The sequence below is a fragment of the Anguilla rostrata genome, chromosome 4 (assembly GCF_018555375.3).
Source record: "Anguilla rostrata isolate EN2019 chromosome 4, ASM1855537v3, whole genome shotgun sequence".
Lineage (NCBI taxonomy): Eukaryota > Metazoa > Chordata > Actinopteri > Anguilliformes > Anguillidae > Anguilla > Anguilla rostrata.
This window is the reverse complement of record NC_057936.1, coordinates 56,693,411-56,721,371: the sequence shown is the minus strand read 5'-3', so window position 1 is coordinate 56,721,371 and position 27,961 is coordinate 56,693,411. Positions and strand designations below refer to the sequence as shown.

The window sequence follows — 27,961 nt, the reverse complement described above, 5'->3', positions numbered from 1 at the left end:
CAGCCTGTTGTCCTTGGTAAAGTCAAGTTATGACCAAAAGTGTCAGGACACCCTGGTGCTGTTTTGCATGGTTTGGGCTAGGACCCTTAGTTCCAATGAAGGAAAATCTTAGTACCCTTTCCGGTTTCAGCCTGACAGTGCCCCTGGGCACACTGAGAGGTCCATACAGAAATGGTTTTGTTGAGAACAGTGTGGAAGACCTTGACTGGCCTGCACAGAGCCCTGACTTCAACCCCATCTAACACCTTTGGGATCAGTTGGAAAGCCAGCTGTGTGCCAGGCCTAATCACCTAATCAGTGCCCAACCTCACTAATGCTTTTCTGGCTGAATGGAAGCAAATCCCTGCAGCAATGCTCCAAAATCAAGCATGTAGACTTCCCAGAAAAGTGGAGGTTGTTATAGCAGCAAAGGGGGTACCACCTCCATATTAATGCCCATAATTTTGGATGAGATGTTGTATGTCGGGTGTCCACATACTTTTGGCCATGTAGTGTATGTCTGGTCTATCCATTTTCAGTAAAACAACTGAATCCAAGCATAAATAATTGCAAAGCTGTCAATTCCCATGCACCAGGCATGAGATGTACACTGAGGAGCAATCTCACATTCGCATGGTCAGCTCCTAAACTCTAAATCTGTCATAGGATTGTTATGGATGGATGGACACAAATATACACACATACATACTGATGGGAGATAAATTAAAGGAAAAAACAGAATAAATGAGTGGACATAACAAAGGCAGATGCTTCCATACAGGTGTACTGCATGATACAGTCGAACAATTAATATCTTATCATGTTCTGTGGGATGTATAAAAATACTGAGCCCAGTTGACCTTGATTTTGGATCAAGATGGCAAGAAGAAACAATCCAAGTGACTTTGAAAGAGGCTTCGTTATTGGAGCACGGATGGGAGGAGCTTCAGTTACAAACACTGCTCAACTGGCTAGTGTTTCAATAGGAACAGTGACATCTGCATTTTGATGCATGGGAAAGACATCAGTAAATAGGGTCGGAAATTGTGGTCGAAAACGCACATTCAATGACCGTGATGCTTGTGCATTAGTGTGATATTTAATGAAAAACAGAAGAGCTACTCTTCCTCAGGTGACTGAGAATGCAGGATGTGATCAGACTGTGTCAGCAAGAACAGTAGTCGGTTGACAACTACATAAAGAGGGGCAGTAGGGTTGCAGTGCATAAATCCCTCATTACAAAGACGAACGCACATTTGAGAGTTCAGTGGTGGAGAATACCATAGGCACTGGCACACGGTACAGGCCTCAGTGCTTGACCTGTTATGCTTTGTTGTGTTAGGCTGTGGGGGGCCTTTTCCTGGCATGGTTTGGGTCCACTTTCCTTAGAGGGAAGGGTCACTGCAAATAAAATCAAAGTTATTCTGAGTGATCGCCTTTATCCTATGATGAAATAGTTCTATACTGATGGGAGTCGTCTCTTCCAGGACGACAGTGCCCCCATCCACAGGGCACAAGGGGTTACTGAATGGTTTGATGAGTAAGAAAATGATGTGAATCATATGCTATAGACTTTGCATTCACCAGATCTCAACCCAATTGAACACCTATTTTGGGATTTCGGACTGACATGTTAGACAGCACTCTCCACCACCATCATTAAAACACCAAATGAGAGAATATATTTTGTAAGAATGGTGTTCCATCCCTCCAGTAGAGTTCCAGAGACTTGTCGAATTTATGCCAAGGTGCATTGAAGCCGTTCTGGTGGCTCGTGGTGACCCAACACAAATTTCAAATTTTATTCGATTTTTCAACCTTTGCAGAACTAGTGCTCTTAATATACATGTATTTAGTTAAAAAATAATATGCTGATTTTATTATTAGGTGTCAATTATTATAATTATGATCCCATTTTATAATAATGATCTTCCCCTTTCACTATAAATCCTGTAATATCTAGACTCTTCATCACATCTTGTTCAACTATTAATCTTGTTCATCCTATGAGGCATTATACGTGTGATCGGCTTTCAGGTGACTGGATTCTCAATGAAAAGACCTTGAATTGAAGGTCTAGTCTGTCTATGAATCAGACCAAACAATACAATGGAATAGAAGCTTTTTCAGTTTAAACATATTATCCATCCTTATTTGTTGAAATACTGCATGTCTCAGTGATGTCATTTTGCAGATCACTTGAATTGTGATGGATGCATGTATGCATAAACATATATACATATATGGCAGAATATATCATGTGGTCAATGTTTATGTTTACATATTTATTTTGATTTTATGGTATTGGAAAGTTTTCTATTTATATGTTACCAGAATTTTTTGTTCCCTGTTGCTTGATGATGTGGTGCTTTTTTTTCCGGCATTGTCAAGCTGGAGGCCTTTGGTTTTCACTGTCCATCAACAGAATTCTATACTCTGTACTCTGAGGGCAATGTCATAAAGCTTGACAGTTTTTGTTTTCTAGCACCCCAATTATCCAAAGCTCTGGTCCCTCCAATACAATATATACCCTTAATCCCTCAGCTGTTCCCAATGCACTTTATCCACATCAGTCTCAAGTATAACCATTACCTGACTTTTTGTTTGAAGACCTGTAATTGAAGGCTAAAAATACATCAGCCGAGATATTCCATAAAAAAATTGTGTTTTCAATTTAGTGAAAAAAAACTAAGGCATTCAAACTGGCCAGAGAGTTCTCGGCATTAAAGGCATAATTTTTCAGAGAAGCCTGAATCCTTATCCCACTCTGTATCCATCGCTGTTCTGGCCAAACCCTCCTCCAAATCAACCCCTGCCACAAAATCTCATGTGTTTAAATGCTTCTTGTGAATTCCAATCTGTTCAATGAACCTTCACTCAAACAACTACATCTGCTATCTCAGTCTCATTTTGTTATGAAAGTTCATTATGTTTCTCCATCACATGCATACACATAACATGCACACATGCAAATATTATTGAATCTGCAGACCCTATACAGCATGTCTCTGGCATAATTGTTTTATGTACCTTCCACTTTATGTTACTCGATTCATTCTTGCTTTTCACTTAAGCTGCATTTAAAGAAGAGCCCTGGGAGACACATGCAATCATTAGCCCTTTTGATATTTCAGTGACGATGCCCAGGCATGTAAGGTTTCCTATGGAACCTGTGGTGGCTTTTATGTGCTTTCTCAATGTGTGGTAGTGATCAAGGAGGTCAAGCTGAAGAGCAATGTCTTTGGCAAGAGCTCATAAAGATCCTAAAGCATATGCCCCAAGGTCCTGTGGGCTTTTAAAACCATAAATGTACATTTCTGTGGAATTTTTAAATCATAAATGCATATTTATGATTCTCTGTTTGTTGATGATGATGATGTTGATTGTTATTGTTGTTGTTGTAGTTACTGTCTTAAAACTACCAGTTAATGAAAAAGGGCATCTTATGGAGTTTTTGATATAATTAATGGATGGTAAACCCCTCTACATATATGCTTCCAAACCTGTGCTGCTTTCTATCTTAAATGAAATGGAAGAATATTAATAAAGAAATCAGGCTGTCAGCATGAAACTGGAGTTTTGGAGGAAATTCTGAACTATATTTGAAACGAAGGTGGTTTATTTTTATGGGTTGTACATGTCTGCCTTGAGATTAGATTTTGATAGTCTGTCCTTTGCTTTGTTTCTTGACATTTCAGTGATTGATGTGGATTCAGAGAAGAATAGCTGAGCTTAAGGACTGCTGAGGCAAAACTCTTTTTATGAGTGGGAAAAATAAAGGAAAATCAGCTACTCCTGCCACAATCTGCTATAAAGTCACAATGAACCATCATTTGATTTAAAGGAGCAAATCATACATACAGACTTCATACAAAAAAACGTCTAAAGCGTATATTATTGTTAGGTGTCCTCTGTGATTATTGTATGTATAAAAGTCTGATTGTTTTTCTATTTGGATTTCCATTATTATTTCAACAGTAGCATTAAAGGGATGGTTCATGTTCTTGATTTTTTTATGTAGGGCCATGAATTGATGTTATTTTGTCATCTGTTCATAATGTGTGCAATTGCATGCAGGTAATTTGGGTGAGCTTTCAAGATTATGCGATTTCTTTGTATTATATAGCATTTATATAATTCCTATAACATTTATTGACATTCAATATGCTTGAAGCTTGTCTGACCTTACAGTCTACGGGGATGAAAAAATGGCCTTTGTTTGGTGAAGACATCTCTGAATTCACTGAACATATTGTCAACTGAATCACAAAATTATTACCTTTTCCAAACAGAGGTGTATTTGCTGCCATGAAGTGAACATTTTCTCAGGATGAACCTGTCAATATGAAAATGCAAAATATAAACTAGGTTGGACAATTGAATGATCAATTAAATTGATTTGATTTTTGTATTTAAGTTTCAAGCAAAAAAACATATAGGAGAGTAAGAGTCTGTTTTTGCAGACATAACTTCGACAATGGCATCAAATTATCCTGACAGGGGTGTGAAATGACAGGAAAGATAAATTATTTTTTACTTTAGTCATTTTCTGATAAAGACATGCCACTTAGCTGCAAACTGACAAATTTGGACTTCAAAATGACAAATTGTTTAATTAAAAAGTACAAGTAGCTAAATACTGTCTGACCGAAATTTAGGTGGTGATCATGAATCAGTTTTAGAGAAGGAACGTGGTATGCTTGGACAAATCAATAGCTATGAGCTACAGTACTTGCTGATAAGTCTATCTTCTCAGCCAGTCTTTGTTATAGCATGTATAAATTTAATTTCTGCATACAAGAAAGAAAATGGGGTTATGAGTGTGTGTGTGTGTGTGAGAGAGAGAGAGAGAGAGAGGGAAGGAGCAAAAGAGAGAGAGAGAGATTTCAATCAAATTGAAAAGGGAAAGCAATTTTCATCAAGACATTTTTGAACTCCCTCCAAAATCATGAATAGTCAATCAACTCTGAAGATCTGGAAATACTTGTGAGACTAAGTTGCCAATGGCAAAATCATTGAGAGGAGCAAGTTTTTTATTGCCCATGAAGACCTCAGAGAACTCTTCCCACCTTTGTCACAAAAGCTTGTAATCATGGCTGTGCCAATTGAAAAGGACCTCCGGTGTTAAATATTTGTATTTTTGTTATCACTTCAGTTTGAATGCACATGGAATGTGTGTTGATGTGTACAACAGTTTAATTTACTCTTATTGCTGATGATTATAACATAATATTTTTGTTGAAAATATATAATATGGAAACATTAATTTTTTAATTCATATTTTTTTCCTGCAGTTATCCCTTTTATTTTTGACAGTGAAAATAGTGTTCATTAATACTTTTTTTAAAATTTATTTCCCATCCAACTTTGAATTCCAAACATTGACAGCCATAAGTATACTGGGTTTATTTTGTGGCAGACAAAGGTAACTGTACAGAGGAAGATCATTTATAGCCGTAATTGTGCAAAGCAAAGTGAAAAAAATCAGATTACAGCTTACTTTATTCTCACAACATTAAAGGCTTTCCCGCTGTCTCTAAGTCTTAAGTATACATTCATGTGAACAGAAGAACTAACTATAATTGGTTTCTGTTATAATATTGAACCTTAAACAGGAAAGACTGAAACTGCCTATGGAAGCTTTTATCATTAGCCACTTGCTGGGTGGCCATTTTTAGAGGAAGGAAGATAGATTTTTGAGGGAGAATATAAATGCACAGCTGAATTTCAGAAACATCAGTTCTGATATATATAACCTGCTACAGATGTATAGTTGACAATATTAAGATGTGGCCTCATACACTGAAAAAGACTTATCTAATGGCATTGAGGCTAATGTCATTTGCGGTCAACCAGAATTGCATTCAATAGAACTTCTAAATAGAATAGCTAAATAGAACTTTGTATCTTAGGTAATTTACCTCAGCATCATTAAACTTGCAGTTGTTAAACAAAAGCTTCACAAACCCTTTCTAATGTTACTTTATACATATGGAAATACAGTGTAGCCTCTTTATTGTGTTTATTATGATTGCATTCTTTGCAAATTTACCGTGAAAGCAAAGAAATTAGAGCAATGGTGTTGTGCTGGTAACAAGATTATGTCTCTCTTGCCTTTATCTATACTATCATTGTGGTCACACATGGAAATCAGCTCCACAATCTTTCCTATTAAAAACGTGAGGGAAAATAACTAAATGAATTAGCTGGTTCTTGGAACCTAATGGACTTTTACTTTGAATTTGCTGAACCTCATTTATTAAGCAAGGGATTGAGTGTCTATGAATAAACCGATGTCAGCTACTGAAGAGCTTCAGGGGAACAAGCTCACGGGCTGCCATCTGTGAACATCCTCTGTTTCGACAGCTCCATTTTCCAGCACAAATAGAGTCATTCTGACCCCAAAACTTTCAAACCCTGGGAAAAAAAAGAAAGCTGAGCGTCTAAAGCACTTCCTGCCCTGCAGCCACGAGGCTTGACAACACTGATATCAAGGTAAAGTGCATGTGTCACCGGCAGGGATGTGGTATTTATGCAGCAGTGTAAGTCACACACAGATAGTGTCAGTGTGTCTGAAGGGATAAGCCTCACAAAGGACAGAGTGGATTTGGAGGTGATAGCATTCAAAGGCTTTTTTTTTCTCTGTGCATACTGACTCTTTTCAGCCCTCTTTACATTATCACTTAAAATAGGGCTTTGAATCATGCTTCCTGAAATATTGTTGCAATGCCAGTTTTTTGCGAGAGAAAGAAAGAAAAAAAAACATCTGTGCTCAAAATCCTTATCCAATGTGAGACCCATCTCTTGAAGCTGCATGGTATAATTCACATCACATCTACAAGAAGGTACTGATTCTGATGTACTGAGATACTGTGCTGACAAATATAGCATGGTGGTGGTTTGTGATACTGTAACATGCTTGGTCCTCTGCATTACAAGTCAGTGATCCTATATTTGAATTGAGTGGATTTTGAAGTCAAATTTCAGACAGTAATCCTGGCCAGTAACAACCTTTTTTAAATGGTGGTGCCTTATATTACATTACATGAAATGAATCTAGCAGACTCACATATAGTTACACTTAGTGAGTAATTTACCATATCAGAGAAGTATAAACGCATTTGCCTGATTAATTTGACCAATAGTGCTGGAGCCAGATAACAACATTCCCAGATCAGTGAGTGAAGATACAACATGACTACAGTACTAGTGTATGATACCTACATGCAGAATACATACATAGCAAGTTGAAAACAAAACCATTATAATACCATAACCTAAGTAATAGTTGTTGTTTTTTTTTTTTTAGTTGTGAGCGCAATGGGGTGCGGATGGGAGGGGAACAAAAATGCAGTCGGAAGAAGTTCATCTTCAGCCTGCAATGAAAAATTGCCAGAGATTCTATTGTCCTGACCACAATGGGAAGTTAATTCCATCACTTGGGGGGACAGTACAAATGGCCATTGTGATTGAGAGAAGTGAGCACGCAGGGTGGGGTGGCCAGTGGCCTTGTGCTGTATCCTTTTGTTCCCATTGTTGTTCCTTAGGCTAGTATCAAGATTTTAAACTTTCTATGTGAGCTGTAAAAAGTGGTCAGTGAAGTGAGAGGAGGAGGGGTATGACACAAGCATGCTTGGGAAGATCGCAGATGTGTGGCTGCATTCTGTATTAACTGCAGGAGTTTAGAAGCAGTTTAGAAAAACTGTAGAAGTACAGGCAGGAAGATGGGTGAGAAGAGAATTGTAATAGTCCAGATATAAGAGCACCAGGGAATGGAGTAGGAGCTGTGCAGTGTAGGCAGTGAGGAAGGGGTGTGTCCTTTGAATGTTGCATAGAATCTGCACACTCCGGTCACTGTCGCTACATGGAAAGAGTAGGATTACCTCTTGGCTTCTTGCAGTAGAAGAGCTCTGTGTGAGCTCTCCTGTAGCATATAGAACAGGGATACTCAAAACTGGCCCTCGAGGCCAGTAGTACTGCTGGTTCTCATTCTTCCCCTATAATCAGGACTGATTTAAACCTGGGACACCAAGTGAGTTAAATCACTGGCTAATCAGCGGCATTCATCAATCAATTAATGATCAGGTAGAAAAGAAAAACCAGCAGTACTACTGGCCTCCAGGACCGGATTTGAGTATCCCAGGCATAGACAGAGAGAAAGGTCTTGCTGTAATGAGGACTTGGTGGGAATGGAGAGCACCTCACTTTCAGCCAGATTGAGCTAAACATGACAGTCTGCCATCCGCCTTGAGATGTCATTCAGGCGGGGCCAGTGAGTGAGGTTTGAGTATCAAATGTCGGGAAAGAAAGGAAAAGCAAAGTGTCATCAGCATAGAAATGGTACGACAAACCATGGGAGATGACTGACCTGGGAGTTTGCATGTAAAGGGGAGGAGGACAAATATAGAACCCTGCTGGATGGTTAAAAGCCACCGTCTTGGGGAACCCTAAGCCAAGGAAGTAAGAGAGCTGTTTAGATGTTGCAATTTCAGAGTTTTGGACGGAATATGGACTTCAGGGACAAACTAATAATTCAGGACAACTGTGATGTCTGGAGTATGTTTATTCAACAAGCACGTAACTCCTGTCAGAGTTGTGTAACTACTAGAATTCTGTTGAGTAAAATATGTTTTAATTAATATGTCAGCATTGTATTACACAGAACTTGCTAAAAAAATTGCATGAGTCCATATGGTTTCTTAACAACCGAAGAAATGGGGTCAGAGGTAAACATTTTCAATTCCCAGTCCTACAACAACACGTTGCCAACACTGCATGCTAAAAATATGTAGCTGTTATTGTGTCTGGCACATAACACACTGTTTGTCTTCTCCTCTTAAAACACATAAACATGTTGAGGCACCCAAGTCATTATAAAGCACGACAGCAGTGAATTGATTATTATTAAATAATAGGTGTTTTCTCTGTAAAATAAGGAATATTTCATGTGCAGTGTTGACACCCTGCAGGGGTAACAACCAGAACCAGAGTACGGCTGCCATAATCAATGTAAACATGTATGGTGTGTACCCATATTGAATATATTGTAATCATGCGCTTTACAGCTGAATTGCAGGGCAAACATTTATGAGACATTGAATTAGCTGAACATGCTTATGACCATAGGAATTAGACAATTGAAATGGCAACTGTCATTCATTTTTCCATGATAACTAACAAAATGTCCAATTTTATTTGTGCATCACACCACCTTTGCTAACTGATGAGATGAATGCACCAAACACAACCTATAAATCACTAGCAGCATCTAACCTGATGCCAGTCATGCAAAATAGTACCATGCGGCACAAAAACAAGCCTGAGAAGCAATGTATTAAAAGGCAAACTTCAAAGGAAACATTAGAGTTATAATAAGTGTTCATCCAAATCTTATATGACTTTTAGGGGTAGTTATTTTTGTAAAAGAAAAAAAAACTGTCTGCACTGGACAATCAAGAGAAATGAGCAGAGTGCAACTGAATGTAAAATGTACTTTAATTATAGACACACTGCCTCGCAAATGTCTGTTTCTGGTATTCAGAATGTTCTGAATGACCGTGACCCTGGGATTGCTTAGGGCACTTTAGAGTATTAGTTTATATCAAGAAAAAAGAAATATCCTATAAACTTTAAATTTACTCTGGGACTGGCACTTGCACTTAGATTGCATCGCATTTGTATTGCCATCCTTTAATTTGCATGTCTTCGCTGGTATTTCTGATGGAGTGCAGTCAGTGCAAATTCAACTGTTGAATTGTTGATGCCTTGCTTATTAAAGGAAGAAGGGGGGACCATGAACTCTGGTTTGACCTCCTATTTTTTTATCAATAGCATATTTTATGTTGAAAAGCAGCTGTTAAGCTTGTAGTACATTCCAATGAACATCAATAAAAATGAGGAGATGTTTTTTGATAATAAATTTAATTAACCCCCATTTCCCCCTTGGTCTGTTAGAATTGTTATTTTTAGATATCGGTGTCTAATCCACTGTATAATGATGGCCAATGGGGGTGATAAGGACTTTTAAGTATAAAATCTTGTTGAGTATGTGTGGTGGAAAACAAATATTTGTGACAGAATCCAATGGAAGGAACTATTAATTAGGGGTTTCAGTCCTCAGAGACTTGTAAAATTGTCCTAATTTCTTTTTGCCATTTTGCGTGTTTGTAATTTAAATAAAAATATTTAGTATAATTAAGGGTCCCTCACTACGGATTATATACAATCATAACTCCCCATTGGATTGCAAAAGTGGGTTAACAAAATGTAGTGTTCTAAGAGCTGACATCTTTTTATGAAATGCCTTTTTATGAGTTTTTTTTGAGAGATGTTCCTATTTAGTCATTTTTGGTGCCATTTTGTTGTTCATTTATTAACAATGATTCATCATCACCAATTGGACACACATTGTGTCAATCTGGTTGAGTGACATGTGTTTACCTTCTTTTCACATTTCGTTAAGAAAGGGAAATGAGCCTGAACATTTAAACAAACCCACTAATTGCATAAATTTGTGTTTATTTCAATCAGGGACATTCATATGAAGTGATCCTAGATATGCTGTCAGCTTTGTAAGATATTAAAATAAGCATGTGTACCCTAAAATCGCACTTGAAGGAAGAAGGGTTGTTCAGGAGAGAAACATATTCCTCAATGGCTGATGCTAGAAACATTATAATGACAGAGCTGCATGGACCAGAGGCCTGTATCAAGAAGCAGGATTACTGAGTTAGCTAGATACACTGCGGTCTCAAGTGTATCCCCTGTATAAATAAGGAATGATGATGGATAACTGTACTGAGTAAAACCCGGAACCCTCCCAAATCAGGAACATGGACTGAAGTACAAAAAGAAATTACTTCAGTGCAGTTATCCAGCTAACCCAGTAATACTGCTTCATGATACATGGCCCCAGGGGTCCGTTCCAGAAAGTAGGCTCAAGAAATCTTGGGGGCAGTTCAGCCTAAAATAACATAAAGTTTTATACATAAAAAATGTATTTCCAGTTACCCGGAGTGCTTTCTACCCATCCAGAGACTATCTCTGAGATTTGATAAGTTTTCTAGATATCCACTGCAGCTCACCCTGGTACAACAGACCTCAACAGGTCCAACATTTGTTCCATTCAAAACGGCACAAATTTATATTTGAAAAACTCAGCAGCAACGTATCTTTCCAGATATAATGTCACTCGTGAAAATCCACAGATGGTTTCATCGAAGTATGCCAACTGTGTATATCCGCGCATCCGCAAGTCTAAACCAGAGCATGCCAGTATTCTGGGGCACAGTGTCAACACTGTTAAAACAATGTTGAAATAATGTTTTAAAACAATGTTGACACTGCGCCCAGAATACTGGCATGCTTTGCTTGAGACTTTGCATGGATATACGCAGTTGGCATACTTTAGTAGAAAGTAGTTTTTGATGAAACCGTGCACAACAAGTTCTGCTGAGTCTGTGAGTAAAGTATAAACTATATAACCAGAAGTATCTGGACTCCCATTGGTCGGGGGCTGTTTTTCATGGTTTAGTCTAGGCCCCTTAGTTCCAGTGAAGGCAAATTTTAATGCATTGACATTCTAAACAATTATTTGCTTCCAACTTTGTGGCAACGGTTTAGGGAAGGCCCTTCCCTGTTCAGCATGACAATGCCCCCAGGCACATTGTGAGGTCCATATAGAAATGGTTTTGTCGAGATCGGTGAGGAAGAACTTGACTGGCCTGCACAGAGCCCTGACCTCATCCCCATCCAACACCTATGGGATCAATTGGAAAGAAAACTGCAAGCCTGGCACAATCACCCAATCAGTGCCTGACCTCACTAAAGCTTTTCTGGCTGAATGGAAGCAAATCCCTTCAGAAATGCTCCAACATCAAGTATAAAGCCTTCCCAGAAGAGTGTATGTTGTTATAGCTGCAAACGGTGGACCAACTCCATATTAATGAACATAATTTTGGTCGAAATGTTGGATGTTAGGTGTACACATGCTTTTGGCCATGTAGTGTATTTAGAAAGATACGCTGCCGTTGTGTTTTTTAAATGTAAGTGTTTGACACTTCAAGCACCACTAACATTGGTCCTGTTGAGGTCCATTGTATGAGGGTGAACTGCAGTGGACATCTAGAAAACTATCTGGATGGACAGAAAGCACTCTGGGTGACTGACTTGTGTGAGCTAAATGTGGTATATCCGGATTTGTCGGTTCCAAAACAACGGATATATAAGGGAAAAAACATGGTTACTTACATTTTTTCTCCCTCTTTGTATCAGTGTACTTTCATGCTGAGGCCTAAATGGCTGAAAGTAGTAACACAACAGTATAAATCACATCTTCCTTAAACTCTATTTTAATATTGATATGAGGTTGATATGTGTATATACCTCTTTACTGGCTGTATTTCTGAAAACCCACATATATTCCAAACATTACATATATATTTTACAAGATTGTACACTCACAAATCTGTCAGTGTGATTGAATGCAACTGTATATACACAATCACAGACTCTGGTGTCAGATTCTGAACCAAGATCTTGATGTGCTAAGCACAAAACCAGACATACTTAGATGTTTCTGAGCATTTCTTAACCCTCCTGTTATGTTGCGGGTCAAATTGACCCTTTTTAAAGTTTGAAAATCTAGGAAAAATACTTAAAATTATTTTTTCAGTATGACACTTCTTCTACTGGCCTTAATTAGTGTAATCAACATTTTAAATGAAAATGGTTCATTTCATGTATTTGCAACCCCCCCCCTGTATGGGGATTGACCTGGGAACATTTTTGCTGTACCTAAAAAATGAACAGAACAGGAGGGTTAATAATAACTATTAGAAGGTGCCGTAATAATGTCAGACCAACCTTCTTCAAAGTCCTTCTTACTGCAGAAAAATGTAATTCTGGCATTTGGCTTTTGCTCCTATTGTTCCTTTGTAGTCTTGCAGTATGAAAGGCTTCTGTCCCAGGGGCACAGGTAACTTCTGAGCCATTGGGATATAGGAGCACACAGGGTCTGTCATCCAGGTCTTTGTTGAAGTCTGTCATTTTTTTTTTTTAAGTCAGTAGATGTGGTTTGAGGGTCTGTGGCCCAAGGAAGGGTTTGCCCTCATCGTTGTTTTAAACTACCATTCTGTAGGTGCCTGAAAACTACACTAATCAATGAATTTTGCAACTTCAACAGACATTCAGATAGACGTTAGGCACTGACACATGTGAAAACCTAAACCAGCTTACCTGACTTTTCTTTTGTTTCTGTACCTTTGAGTTCAGTCTACTTTGGGAAAGAAAGAAGAAGAAAAATTCATAATTAAGATACAAATGTTATCTTTAGCAATGTAAACTTAGCTTCAAGATAGCTGCATTCTGACAGTTGGATGGTTTTTTTTTTTTTTACTTCATTATTCTTCTGCTTGGAGTCTTTTAAAAAATTGAGCATGTGCCGCATGAACCGCAAATGTCCAGCAAGGCATGGAAATGTTTCCACAATATGGACAATACTTTATCTTTTAGCTTATTTGTCTTCATTCTTTAAAGGTCCAGGAAAATTGATTCAAATTATGGTTATATTCCCTAGTGACAATTGATTGTTTTCTTTTGAGTTTTTACCCCAGTTATAACCATTAAATTGTAATAAACTTGTTCAATTCTGCACAGGTTTTTCTATGTTTATTTTATTTTATTTTATTTTGTTTTATTTTATTTTATTTTATTTTATTATTTTTTTGTCATTTAAAAATATTTCTGGGCCACTTTTTTGCGAAGGAAAAAAAAAACACATCAGCAAAGAATTCACCAATTTCAGCTTCCTGGACCTTTAAAGCACATTTAGTTTTACATGCTTGATAACTACTTCCTTAACACCTAGATTGACAAAATATGCATCCAATCAGCAATGCAATCATGATAATGATGAATCATTGTAAAAATTATATAACTACCTTTTCCAATAACAGTTGGGTTTTAAATCTTTGATGCTTTGATTTCTGGGCGTGTTGCATTTTGTTTTCTGTGTTGTTTTGATTTTTATTTCTGGTTTGTTGTTTTTTTTTTTAATGGTTTGTTATTTCATTTTGCACTTTTGGACTACCATAAGTATCCCTCAAAATGCAATTTACAATCAAGAACACTTTGAAAGGCAGAAAGTTGTTTTGATACAGTTCAAAATAAAAGGTGGTGATGAGGTTGCCTTGTTATGGAAATGCAATTCATTTCAAAGTTTCTCTTTTAGCAACAAAAGAAGAAAAAAGAAAGCACTGTTACCATACAAACAGTTTTTTCCCTTCTTCCTATACCACAGTTCTTCCCAAGTGGCAGGGAGGACGCTCTGGTGTTATAACTAAATAAGAATTGTATATTCTCTTAGAATCCATTGTTTTTTTTGTTTTTTTTAATGGCTTCAAAGGGGAGTGTTCAACTTTAGTTTGAGGTAGGCTGTGAAGAAAATGGCAGAAGTCCATCATACCTGGAGGTATGGGGGTTTTGGCACAGGGCAGGTTTAGCATTATAAGAAATCTATGGAAATCTTATTTCATACAGACATTAACTACAGTCAACTATAGTGTATCATTGGCAGTTTTATTTCATTTCAGTTCAATTCAATTCCATTTATTTCTTTGATGCTTTTTAATAAAACATTTTTAGTATGATGCAATTACAATGATGCTTTAAATGGGAAAAGGAACAGTAGGAGAGACCAAGCCTGAACCCTCTAGAGCCAGCAAGTGATGCCGGCTAGAAAATCAGTGGATCAAGACAAGATTACACTTGTGACATGGCATTTGGGTTTATTGACATGTAACCATAAGTGGCCGCATTTTCAATCAGACCAGCCAGGTCAAACCAAAGCTTGAGCAAGTTTGTGCCTAAAGTTTCACACCAAAGAACTTGCTGGTTCATTTTCATGTCCACTGTTAAGCCTTGGAGATGCCAACTTTACTCTTAGTCCCTCCAATAAAAAATCTCCTCTTGGTGTTATTATCATACTACAAGTGAAAGATGAGTGATAAGCACTGAGGGAATTAGAAAGGCAAAAAGCATGGGATTGAGGCGCCGTGAAGCAAGAACCACCAGCAATGGCCAGCTTGCCCAGCATTGCCACAGCTGTGGAAATGCAACTATGTCTCATCAAGTAGAGCTAGGTCCTCTCCTTTTCTAGATCTAGTATGAAATGTGCATTTTTGCCACACCAAATGGACTTTCAGCCTAATGGTTACAGTTTTTGTGTTTTTAACTTTGAGTATATAACTAAGAAGGACCTGTGTATTTTAAAATTGTGGTCCTGGTTTACATTGTCATTGGAACTCTCCAGAACTGTGCCAGGCTAGAAAGACTTTCTGTGTTTCCTGTATGTTATTTGCCTCCCTCTTTTAATTAGTTAAAAAAGGGGTACCATTTTATAGTTTTATAGTTCTTATGCACTTAAAAAAAGCTGATTACATTTTTTTTTCAAATGTTTTATTCAGCAAAAATTTAACTAATTTTGATTACAACCATATTTGGAATATATGCAGCAGCGGTATTTAAAATTGGTAGAGGCAAAAACTTCCCCTTAAACCAATTACTGTCATTTTCCTTGATTATCAATGCAGCAATTAACAAAAAATATCATCAGCTATAGCCAGCTCTCCTCAGTTAGGCCATTTAGTGAGCAATATAATTATTTTTATTTCTATTGCAAAACTGTGCAGATTTTATAAACACTATTTGTGGATGCATGTAAACGCCTTCCTTCTGCGCACTCACACTCATAGAATATTCATGTTAAAGATCTGCAATTTTCAGATTTCTAAACAATCTTGAAGTGCAGGTTTTTGATATTGCTGGTTATACTGAAAGCTAATGTGGTAGTAAACAGAGAGATGCATCTTTTTTCATTAAGTGTACTTAAGCCCTATTCGCACGGGACTAGTATTACCTGGGGACCTCTAGTAACGTGTAATAATCACGGAGGTCATCTGTGATCTTAATCCCGTGCGAATCTGCCAAGTCCGTAATTTGTAAAGTAAAAATTCCACCGCAAATTACCTACCATATTTCTCCAAACACAGAGGTCATGTGATAATATTAGTCCCGTGCGAATCAGCATCTCGGTGATTTGGGGTTGTATTTTACTGTTACGCAGAGCAGAGCCTTGACATTTTCAGTCATATCCGGGGGGATAATGTCAGTAAATTCAAGTAAAATACAGACTTTGCTTATCTCGTGCGAATGCACCGCACGAAACACAGACATGGGGGGGTCATTTCTAAATCACATGAGGTCCCCAGGTAATACTAGTCCCGTGCGAATAGGGCTATAGTCATTAAAATTGATTTTTCTAGATTGAATTTATAATTTAATCTCCCAAACACGATGTGAAGAAGCTGTGCATTACTTGCCAATTGATTAGTCAGATCACTAGCATGCTTGTTCATTAAGGAAAATTAATGAGAACAGGTTGAAACTAATAATCAGTTTAAAGGAAAGTTTTTGGCCACACCAATTTTCAGCACAACAACCACCACTGGATAAATGTAAGAGCAAAGGTAATAAAATGCACCCCAGTTCCCACCCCATCTTCCCAGCCCATAACAAAAATGCAAAATTTCATTCAGCCCAATGTGGCTGTACTGCCTAAACTTTTAATAATAGCCGAGAAAATATACTATTCATGTTCGCCCACCAATCAAAAGAAATGTAGATACACCACTGCACACTGTTGCTCTCTCTCATTCCAATTGAATTCAAGATTTCAATTAATTTATTCCGAATTGGATTCTGTTCAGAACCAATTTAGTTATGAATACACTGGTCCAATTAAGCCTGTACATTCGACATTTACGTCGGTAGCTACCGAACTCGTTTGTAAGCTAAAACTTTTGCAAAGGTTATGAACTGCACTGGTGTTCTGATGATTTTAAAACATCCTGGCTCGATTATAACAGTGGAGCTGGTGCATTGATAACATCCTTGTAAGTTTTTCTATGTTAAACCAATGAGACAAAACAAGCACTTAATCTGCTTTTGATTTGGTACTGATTTAAAGATTTAAAGTTCTATTAATAACTTTTTTGTGGAAGAACATAAACAACTCCCGGTACTCTAGTTTCTGCCCACAGTCTAAAAACATGCAGGTAGGCTAATTTGAGTCTCTATATTGCCCATAGGTACGAGTGTGTGAGTGAAAGGTGTGTGTGCCCTGTGATAGACTGTTGACCTGTCCAGAGCGTATCCCTGCCTCTCACTCAATGCACACTGGGACAGGCTTTACTTGTCCACAGTAAGTGAGCAATACAGCCATAACTGATTTCAGCCTGCCAGGGATGAATGTTACAGGCTGTTGAACCGAACCCTTCTTCTAACAAATTTCTACCATGTGCATGCGGAACGTGTACCGTATATTTTCACTCAAGGCAGCAGGCCACAATTGTGCATTACTTCTGCCTGTAGTTTTCCTATCAAATATAAAGAGAGTAACCAAATGCCTTAATGCAGGTTTTAAGGTCCTTAGTTTAACATACAATTGTAACAAATCACACCATTCATTCAGTTCAAGAGTAGTCTCTTTTATGTGGTAACAAGGAGGTGTGGGGGGGGGGGGGGGGAGTAACTGATGTGAGATTTAGCAGGCCTTGTATTACCCATGGAGAGCTTTATATTTGATTGGAATGATTTAGCACTGAGTGGTTCCACAGGCTTGCTGGGATCAAGCCAGCATGCTAAGATGTTGCTTTTGCTCGGAGATGTGTATTACGTCTCGACGTCTCTGCAGGCAGCTAGGGAACAGGAGGCCACTGATTGATGGTCAAGGACGTTGAACTCGTCGCTCAAGGCAAGCGAGGAACGTCCCCTGTGGGTTAGGGGAAGCCATACTGACAGCGGATTGTATGTTCCGGACACAAAATCTGGAACAAAAACAGCTCTCAAAAACCCTCCAATACCTATCTGGAGCAACAGGTCTGAACACTGGGAAAACCATAGGAACAATTCCAGTGTTTTGTGTGCTTAATCCAGTTTTATCTGTATTGGTCTCCAGTTTTGTTACGTTCTGTGTAGATTAAAAAGTATGAGTCATTGTGTTTAGAAGTAGCTTTTTAACGAGGACACGGGAATGCATTGCTATATTATCTGTTAGTTTTATAATAAGTTTGTTTCTTGGCAACTTTGAAAGTTTTCCGAAAGAAATAACATCAATAGCATGTGCAATCAATGCCAAAACACCTGAGGAGGATATAAAGCAAAGTGTAAAGAAAGCAGACTGCTGAATTTGAGAATATCTTGAATTCTCATCAGGAATATTCATAAATATTCAGGCTAATGGCTCTCACAATAAATGTGATACATTTGAATGTGGAGACTTTTTTTGACAAAATGGTCAGTTAGTTCATCAAGGAAATGTTTTTTTTTTTTCTTTCTGTTCCATAAAATACAGTCATTGGTGGCCATTGTTGTTGGATATCTAGTTTTTAGATTATCACCTTTGATACACAGATTACGACTAGCTGGATTTAACAATTATTTGTATTAATAAATCACCTATTTTGTTAGAAGTGCAAGTACATTTCCATGTTTGTAGAGCTGAATTACCATGTTCAAGAAGGATTACATCTTAACATGTTCACGTTTGGTGTCTTTATATAGAGGCTAAAACCATGCACATTTTAATGATAATATCATAGTGCTCAGCCCGGCTTCCAACAACATTTACGTTATCGTATGAAATACACTGTCAAGTAGAAACAATAAAAATATGTTTACCTAGCTTTATTTTTCCTATTTAGCATTTATTTGTACAAACACCAAATAACGATAACAAATAGGCTACTAACATCGTTTTCATTCAGGTGTGATTCTATTGTAACATTGCTGTAAATTACATGATACCGTGACTTAATAAATAGCTTATCCCCCATGGCCTAAGGTTGGCTGGGTGACCCATAGTTTGTGCACTGCTGCCCTAAACAAGAGCGTCAAGGGCAATTATTATAAGCACTTTGGCAGAGTGCAATAGGAAATACGTGGGTCCCCTCTCTCTCTCTCCTTTGGAAATGAAATTCTTCCAGCGAGAGCACTGCCGGAATGCTGTGTATAATGTAAATCCACGGCAACTCATAATGACTTCATCTCCCACAATCCAAACTTGGGTCATGACTGACAGGTTATGTCTGTTTTAAGGTAGATGACCTTCATTGTTAGACTAGATGTTGAATAATTTGTTGTGACTTATTAAATTATATCTTTTAAATCTGGTTGTGATTTGTACATTTTGATAAAGGTTGATCCAATAAGTTGCTCTGCACTGTCAACAAACTCAGCAATTTAACTGATGATTAATATCTTACCAGATTAATTTAAATAAATCTATTTTATATGTTGGATAAGCGAGAAGTTTTAACTGTTGATATACTTCTGTTCGGTATTCAGAGTGCCAAAAGTTACACAAGGATGTTAGCTGATGTTGCTGTATTCAGAACATAAAGAAATTTTGTTCAATCCTCACTATCCCCACATTGAACATATGGTGACTGACAATGCATCTCCATGTGTACTTAAGTGTCTGAAAATGTAAAAAATGAGAATTTTCTAAACTTTTGCACTTGCATTTTTCGCACATGAGAGGTGAGAACATTTGGAGCTGCTGGTTTTGCAGATGAGCCTTCATGCATATGTATTTCGTTTAGACATACATATGTGAGTGTTCAGATAAATGCATATGGAGTACTTAATGCAATATATCAAGGCTGTTGGAAAGATAATTGCATGTTTTTCTTTTGTTTTTGTTTTTTTGCAGAAAATTAATTTTAAATTATGGCCAGGCACAGAGTATTTGGTCAAAGGGAGAGAGTCATAGTCACTGTGCTGGTCCCTTGATTAAGACATTAACTATGCTGCCTGCCATAAGTGTGAATTTATTCTTTTCAAACTTGGCAATTGACTTTAATTTCACAGTCACAACAGACACATGGGCTTTGCCTTTGAGTGCCTCACTATCGTCAGCAGTGGTATATATCTAGAGCAGGGGAGTCTGGTCTCATCCAAGAAGGGCTGGTGTGGGTGCAGGTTTTTTGATTTATCACAACATTACAACACCACCCATTTTCAGATAAGGTTGGACACCACTGATCTAGAGAACTTTACAAGAAAAGAGGTTGTGGTGAGGGAGGGAGGGAGGGAGAGAGAGAGAGAGAGAGAGACTGAAATTATGAGATTGCACTGGTTATCATTATTTTGTAGTGTTTTAAAATGTTTTATCATTACTTTTACCGACAGTATATGCTGAACTAAAACACAATGTGCTGTAGTTATTTATTAATAATATATTTAAAATCAGTTTGTATAGAAATTATTAAGGTTTGTGATGTAATGAACAACCATATTAGGACCTAAATTTGCATCTTATACTACGGTAATATCCCTGCTCCCAGTTTTCTGTCATGTTAAAACCTAAGCAATCATGTCTCAGTCAATTTCTGCTGCTGGAGTTAATTAAAATGGCAAGTTACAGCCTACACAGTCACAAGTACACAGGCTAATTTGGAAAAGACGCAGTGGGACATTAAACCAGCTCAAAATGAAGTGCTATAAAGAACTAGGCAATATAAGCTCATTTCTTAATTACCTCTAGTATAGGCTGAAATCATCTTGTTGGTACACTTAGAACAAACAGCTGATTTTTCAAGATGTAGATCTGGTATTTATACTGCTGATTTCATACTACTCAACAGGGGAGGAGAATGTTCCCTTTCCCTTAACTTTCAGTCATTTTTATCTTTCAGTTAAAGAAAGAGGAATTATTTGGCACATAATACCGAGGCATCTTATAGCCTGGATTATTTTGTTGCAGTTATTACACAGTATGTCCTCAGATTCTAGCAAAAGGACCGTACAGGATTTGAACTGTCTCCATGGTTACCATCTCCACTCCCCCAGAACAGCAGCACTGTGTCATTATCCGCTGCTCTGGATGGAAGCAAAATGAGGGAGGATGTGGTCTGCGGCTCTCTGTTCTCTCTCAGATCCTGCCCCTGCATTTTCATACACCATCACGCTATGAAATATCTCCTTTCTTTTCTCCACTTTTCTTTTTTCCCTTCCATTTGATTTCCAACTGACGAGTCAAAAAACACTGTCAAAGCTTACTTTTTCACCATTTTCAACTTTCCAGAGGGAGCATTTATGTTATTGTTCACAGCAAAGATGGGAGTCATAATAAATCACAGGCAAAATAGCCCTTAAATGTAGAGAGCAACAACAAATTTGCTTGTGTTTTTTGTGATGGAGCTTTTGGAAAAGTACACGTGTCATCAGTTGTGCAGCTGTTATTAAGAGTACAACCAATATAATGAAAAAAGGGCTTGGGACACATACTACAATAAGCGTTTTATTCATGCATGATGTTTCAGTGTCAAAACACACATAAAAATAATTAATGCATGCAAAGAAGCATATTCCAAATAATAATTTAAAAAAAAGTATTCTGCAAAATATATATAATATAGTATAATTTCTCTAAATCTGTTCAGTCTATTTTTTATCTAGCTATTTAGTCACATATATCATTTATTATATTTCTAACATGTTGTCTGTGGTGTTTCTGTGTCAAAACCAAAGAAAAAGCCGTCTGAATAGACCCATTTGACATGCCAAATTAATATTTAACAATACATTTATATAGACAAGATATACAAGATTTATCAGTCCCAGAAATTTCTGCATACTTTACAAAAGAGTTATTCAGGCGTACCATCTGTTCAGGTAAAAGGGAGCATCCAAGGGAAGAGGGTTGAAAATTAAAGGTAAATGTGTTAAATTGTGCTATTTTACATGAAAACCATATAATAAAGTACACCTTGAAGGTCTAATTAGAACCTCTGGAACTACCCTGAGGGTCATCATCCCCATTTTGGTGACCCAAGTGCAAGTCTCCTGAGGATGTGCTTGTATATATTAAATACATGTTAGAACAAAACATAAGAAGGAAAAATAATATACAGTGCCCCTGTTGTCCGTCGTTGCCCTGGATTTAAACTGGTGATCTATCTTCTGTCTGTTTTACAGCTGATTGAAATTAGCTGTTATTTTCCTTTCCAGTTATTCTATTGGTTTGTGTGTGTGCATATATATATATATATATATATATATATATATATAGATTTATAAATCCATGCTGAAGACTATGTAATTTGGTTTTGAGTTTATTATTTACTACTTTTTAGCAGGAGCACTGTAGCAAGCCGGATGAGAGGCTTTTTATTAATGCATGATTCCCCCCCGTTGCAGCTGAGTCTGGCGTACATTGTGGCATTCATTTCTTTCTCAGGATGAATGTTTATGTTTAAATAAACGTAATGTAATGTTTCTGCACGCACCTGCATTGGAGCCCTTCACCACAGTGTTGGGTTCAGGTTCTGTTCGGATCTGATTGAACTCTAGTTGGTGGTGTTCGGTAACAAGGCCAGTGTATACTGGGACGTTTTTTGCATGGCTGAGGCAGCTGGGTTTCCGATGACCAGTATGTACGTTTTAAAGTGGGGGGAGTTGGGTCCTTGAAATTTAAACTGTGACATGTATCCACTTCAATTACAAATACATATGTAGAGAAAAGTATATAATGAAACTGAATGAACTTTTTGCTGTTTAATCTGGCTGTGTATGTTTTTGTATTAACTTTTTTTTCCTTCCGGGCAAAAACACTAAATTGTGTGAAGATTTTGATGAACCGCATCCCCGAATAAATGGCGGATATTGAGGTAATGCATGAATGTTTCATCATTTTAAGATTAATAAGTGCTTTTCTTGTTTCTTGCAGCTCCCAACACAGCACCATATGGAAGTACAGGAAATGCAGATGTCCTGTCATCCTGCCAGTACCTGGTCCTGCTTCTCTCCTTCATCAGTGTATACTAGCTGAGGATGGCCATACACAATGACTGTAAAAAACCCTTAAAAGCATTTATCGGTCCTTTGACATTTTGACTTCTGGATACAATCTGGTACAGTTTGTTAAAAACAGCGTGGGATATAATCAGCATTACTTATGCGGGGATGGTTATTTTTTTGTGGGATTTCTCATTATGTAAATACTTGAAATTTAATTTAATTTAATTTGTTTTGTATTTAGTTTCATTTGTTTGTTTGTTTGTTTTATTATCCACTTGGAAAATTAGTACACATTGTGCGCTTTTAAACGCACACAAATGCTCCAAAATTATTTCCTGGGGTTTAGGATGCATTCATTGGCATTTTGATTTTTGTTTGCATAGATGGCATAAAAAGTAATGCCCAAGGTATGTGAAATCTCGCATTATACAAGTACATAATTTGCATAAGAATGTTGTAGTCAGTGTTAAAAGTCCTTGAAGCAAAAATAATATTCGTTTCGATCCTACTGAATAACCTTCAGCAATGGAACAGCTCAGTGAGATGGTTGAAAATCTGTGAAGGAAACAAAATGATTGACAATATAAATGAAGGCAGATAATAAAACAATATAGTCTGAGAGACACTGCAAAGTAAAACAGATATTTCCCAGACCCGATAAGCCCTTATCTCTGTTAAAGATCAAGTCATTCTGATATTTTTTTTAACAATAAGACTTTTGCATTTTGAAAGATCATCACGTTTAACATCATGCCATTCATAATGAGATACTCCTTTCTCTTATATTTAAGCCCAGCTCGAGGGCATTATTTTTAAAGGTGTAATTACTGCCTGCCTTTTGACCTTTGAGGTATATGTTGGAATGTGCTATTATTCCAGATAATTACTACAGTGTTGACTCCTTGCTGTTGGAGTTAAGGATGGAATAATCAATTTGCTTAATCAAAGTCAGGATTTAGTGCTATGCATTTTTTAAAGTCATTTTTTACATTTTCCACTGGTCATACGTCATTTCAGAATTAATATAGCCAGTACAGATGTAAAATGATACTAATTTGGAAACACCTGCGGATTTATAAAGCTGAAATTTTATTGCAAATGCACTGTCATATCAAATGCTCTGAAATTCTTTTGCATTTCCAACTATGATGTTTGAGAAATATAAAGTGTGGTTATAAATATAAGCAAACTTTTATGGACTCAATTAACCAAATTAGTGCCTCCATCACTTCAAAACCACTGTAATTCGGTTAGGCATTAACATACATTAACAGAACTTTTTTTTTATTTATTATTTAACCTCTTGTTCAACACCGTTGTACTTTTCTCCAAAAGTGCCCAAAATCATGTAAACTGCTGGAAATCCCTTTTACCTTTTCTTTACGGTTTTAAAAATAATTATGTAAAGCAGGGGTGTCCAATCTTATCCGAATAGGGCCAGAGTGGGTGTAGGCTTTTCTTATAGCCCAGCACTGACACACCTGATTCTACTTATCAAGGTCTTGATTGAAGACCATGATTAGTTAATTAGTTGAGTCAGGTGTCGTAACGCTGGGCTAAAACAAAAACCTGCACCTGCATCGGCCCTTTTCTGATTAGATTGAACACCCCTGATGTAAAGCCATGAAGAATTTTCTCTAAGAATTTTGCTCAAGTGTGCATATGACATCCTTCACTGCAACTTCTCCATGGTTCCTCAGAGTGAATGAAGCCATTGTGTAGCAGGGAAATCTTTGCTGAAAGGCTCGTAATCCATTTGAAGCTAAGTATCAATAAGATCATTGGCCAAACGGGTGAATTTTGACTCACAGATTATGGCTAATCAGGGTGTGGGAAATACCTTTGTGCATATTCAATGTCCGTTTTATTTGTGTAACCCAACGGAAACCAGTTTAACTATTTTTAAAAGGGAATTATGGTGATTTCAGGAAAGGAAAATAATCATGAGGTGGAAAAGAAACTGGGAGGGAACAGCGGGAGACGCACATTATAGAATACAGGATATACAGTACCATATGTTACATGGTTGTTTCTTTACATTTTTTTTATTTTATCTTACAAGCTTGCATGGATTTTGATGGAGGCACCGACCATAATCTCTGTTTATTTAGTACAACTTCAGTTCCTAAAACTATGAAACACCAATGCAAATATGGTCCACAGGACTTAAATATTTGTAAGGATTTACAGTTGTTTAATTACATGCTAACACAGTTTATATGTTTTGCTGTCTGTTCAATATATGTTGTTTTGGACTTTATGTTTTACATTTGGAATATTGTACTAACATTTATATCTAATTTCCAATGTTTTATTTCTCTTACACAAGTGAGATATTTCCACCAGCTGTCTCGTTATAAGTATTATTTTAAAAATCCTTGCTACTGTTATGGAAAGTGAAATTAGGTATTCCATCCAAAATTTTCCAAGTCAATTCCAGTCAATGAAAAACTCAGAGTAAAAATAAACAAAAATTATATTTTAATTGTAAAATTGACATTTTACATGGCTGGTTTAGGGAAAAAGAGACTTTAATGTGTTCCATTTATTCATTTGGCTTCTGTGAATCTCCTAGTGCCCAACAAAAGAACCAAGGGATTATGTTTGCCAACCCCAGAACACTCATGTTATTGAATTAAAACAGTGGCAGCAAACCTATCCTTAGACTGAAAGCACAAGTATTTGTCATTATTGTAGTGTTGGTTCAATTTGTGTTTCATGTGAATTTGCTATGGTGCAAGAAAAATATAATGGATTTTTGTATGTGACTTGTTAATATCAATTTGTCTGATGGATTATAAAGTTCAGCACCATAAAATTGGTGTCATTATTTTACTTCAAAGATGGGGCAGAAAAAAAGTTATATCTTTGGTATCTTTGGTTTTGATGAAACATTTTGAACATGGATCCAAATATGTGTCATTACAACAACTTGAAAGAAATACTATTGTTTACAATCTTGCTAGTTCCTTAGGTACTCTTAAGTGTTGTTTATCCTTGTCAAAGGTTAAGATTAAAAGAAAGTTTCCAATCTAAAGATTTTCCTGATTTTCCCAAGGGTGAATAATGTTATTATACTAATATATAAATCAGTGATGAGAGTGAGTATTTGGGGAGTTATTTTATTTGTACCCATTATAGGGTACAAATCTTACTGTATATGGGTAAATTCAGTATTTATTCTGCCTTAGTACACCCATTGTGTACTACCATGTGCTGGAATTCATGAACGTAGTGCATGCTGAATTAACCTGTATATTAATGTGAACACTTTACTAAAAACCCTCCTTGCATAGTTTCTAATTTTCACAAATGTGTTTGACTCTATTATACAGTATATTTAATCTTACACTGATTTTAGGGAACAGCAATTGGGGTACACTGGTGGCAGAATGTGGCACATTGGTTCACAGTGGTTTGCATATCTATCGTTCTATTTGTTTTAACTGAACAGGACGGATATATGCTGAAGCGGTAGGAAAGTAAATAATGTCTAGGGTAAGATCTTAAAAGAACATTAGTTGGTATTCCTGAATTCACACAATTTTGTATTTAGCAGCTATCGAAAGTAAAGAAGGCTGTAGACTGTGTAAAAAGTAACTAATAATGTGGCACAGCAGCAGCTGTGAAAATTGGATAACTGACTCATTTAAACCACCCCGTTATATTACGATACCGTAATTAATGAAAGGCAAAGCTAGAATACCAGGAGTTGCTCCACTCCTCACAGTTTATGTGCTAAAATGTTCTTACTCAAGTTAATTATAAAAACTATGGATAAAATACTTTGCTGAACCTTATATCTGAGGTGAGTGTAATCAAATATCCACTGCTCAGTTTGTTGGAGTGTTTACATATATTTATTTGAAATAAATTTTGAAGTGTGTGTTTATAAAATCTACACCAGTACCTTTTTCTCACTACAAAAATATTTTTTTCTCTCCCCACTCCTTTACTGAAAAACGCTTTCTTTTATTATTTATGCGAGGAAACAGCCAATTAGTTGCACATAGTACTCAACATAAATACCTCATTGTTACTTATTAAGCTATGTTGCTATCTGTGGTTACCTTTTACACTCTCTCTGGCTCTTCGTCTGCCATTTAATTGTTTCAATACTTTCTATTGCCCTATAATCAATATATTCACAAAGCAGTGACATCTGGTTTTAAAAAAAGGTACGTTTCAATGACCCCCCCTCACCCCCCCCACCAACCATTAGCATGCCAGTTGATCTGTCCTAATAGGTCCTGAGCTCTAAGACAATGTGCACTTCGGACACCAGTGTGCTGCCAAACACATTGCATTCCTATATGCAAGTAGCTGAGAAGCAAGCACCATTTTAAGAAGGTTTGAAATAAATAAATAAAAAATGGACAAGGCCAAGTGAGAGGTGTATGATAAAAGTAATAGAAATGAATAAGTTGTAGTAATAGTATAATTGTGAAACAATCTGGAAAGCCGTGGATTGGCAGCCTGTCTTGTTCAGCACTGTTGGATTGAGGGAACAAACGCAAAAAGAGAAAATTGAGTGGAGGAGAGCACATGCCCTAAAAGATAGGATTTAAACCATGAGATTTTGATATGCGCTTTTGAAGATGTGAGTGGGTTGTGGCCTTTCTTGAAGCGAATGGAAGTCATATTCATTTTTTTTTCTTTCTCTTCTTTTTGTCAGAAATGGGCCTTTTCACATTTATGCAGTGGTTATCCCCCAAGGAAATAGTGTCACGTGTCTCTGTGCTTGCTGAATGTCAAGTTTATAACCTTCAAATTTTAGATAATAGGATGTTTAAATATTTGTTTATTTGTGGACAGGCAAAGACCTGACATTTCCTGTCCTTTTTTTTCTTCTTCTATTGTAATACAGGAAGTAGCATCAAAGCACCCACCTGGAGTCACAATGATTACTCACTTTCAAAGTTGCGTGTTTTCTATAATAAATATAAAGCATTGTTTTGAATAATTAATAAAGAGCAGTCAATCAGTCCATATGGGGAACAAGTACTGTATTTAATGTGCCTTTAGTGTATTTAATTAAGAAGTTAAATACCATATCCAAGCCTCATTAAAAAACAAAAAAACAATTATTCCAGCTATAGATAAGGCCATTACTACACTTAAG

At 36.9% G+C, this 27,961-nt stretch overlaps 1 protein-coding gene across 3 annotated transcripts in view; it reads left to right on the top strand.

The window, feature by feature from the left end:
* The window catches only part of negr1 (neuronal growth regulator 1), a 198,308-nt gene extending 171,560 nt beyond the window's left edge, over nt 1-26,748 (top strand). For 2 of the 3 annotated variants that reach the window (XM_064333388.1, XM_064333389.1), the window contains one exon: nt 22,769-26,748. In XM_064333388.1, coding sequence (XP_064189458.1) covers nt 22,769-22,866 — 98 coding nt within the window. In that variant the 3' untranslated portion in view covers nt 22,867-26,748. Of the gene's footprint in view, nt 1-3,677; nt 5,188-22,768 lie in introns of those variants that run through there. The other variant, XM_064333390.1, reaches the window with a different exon arrangement.
* The last annotated feature ends 1,213 nt before the right edge of the window (nt 26,749-27,961 follow it).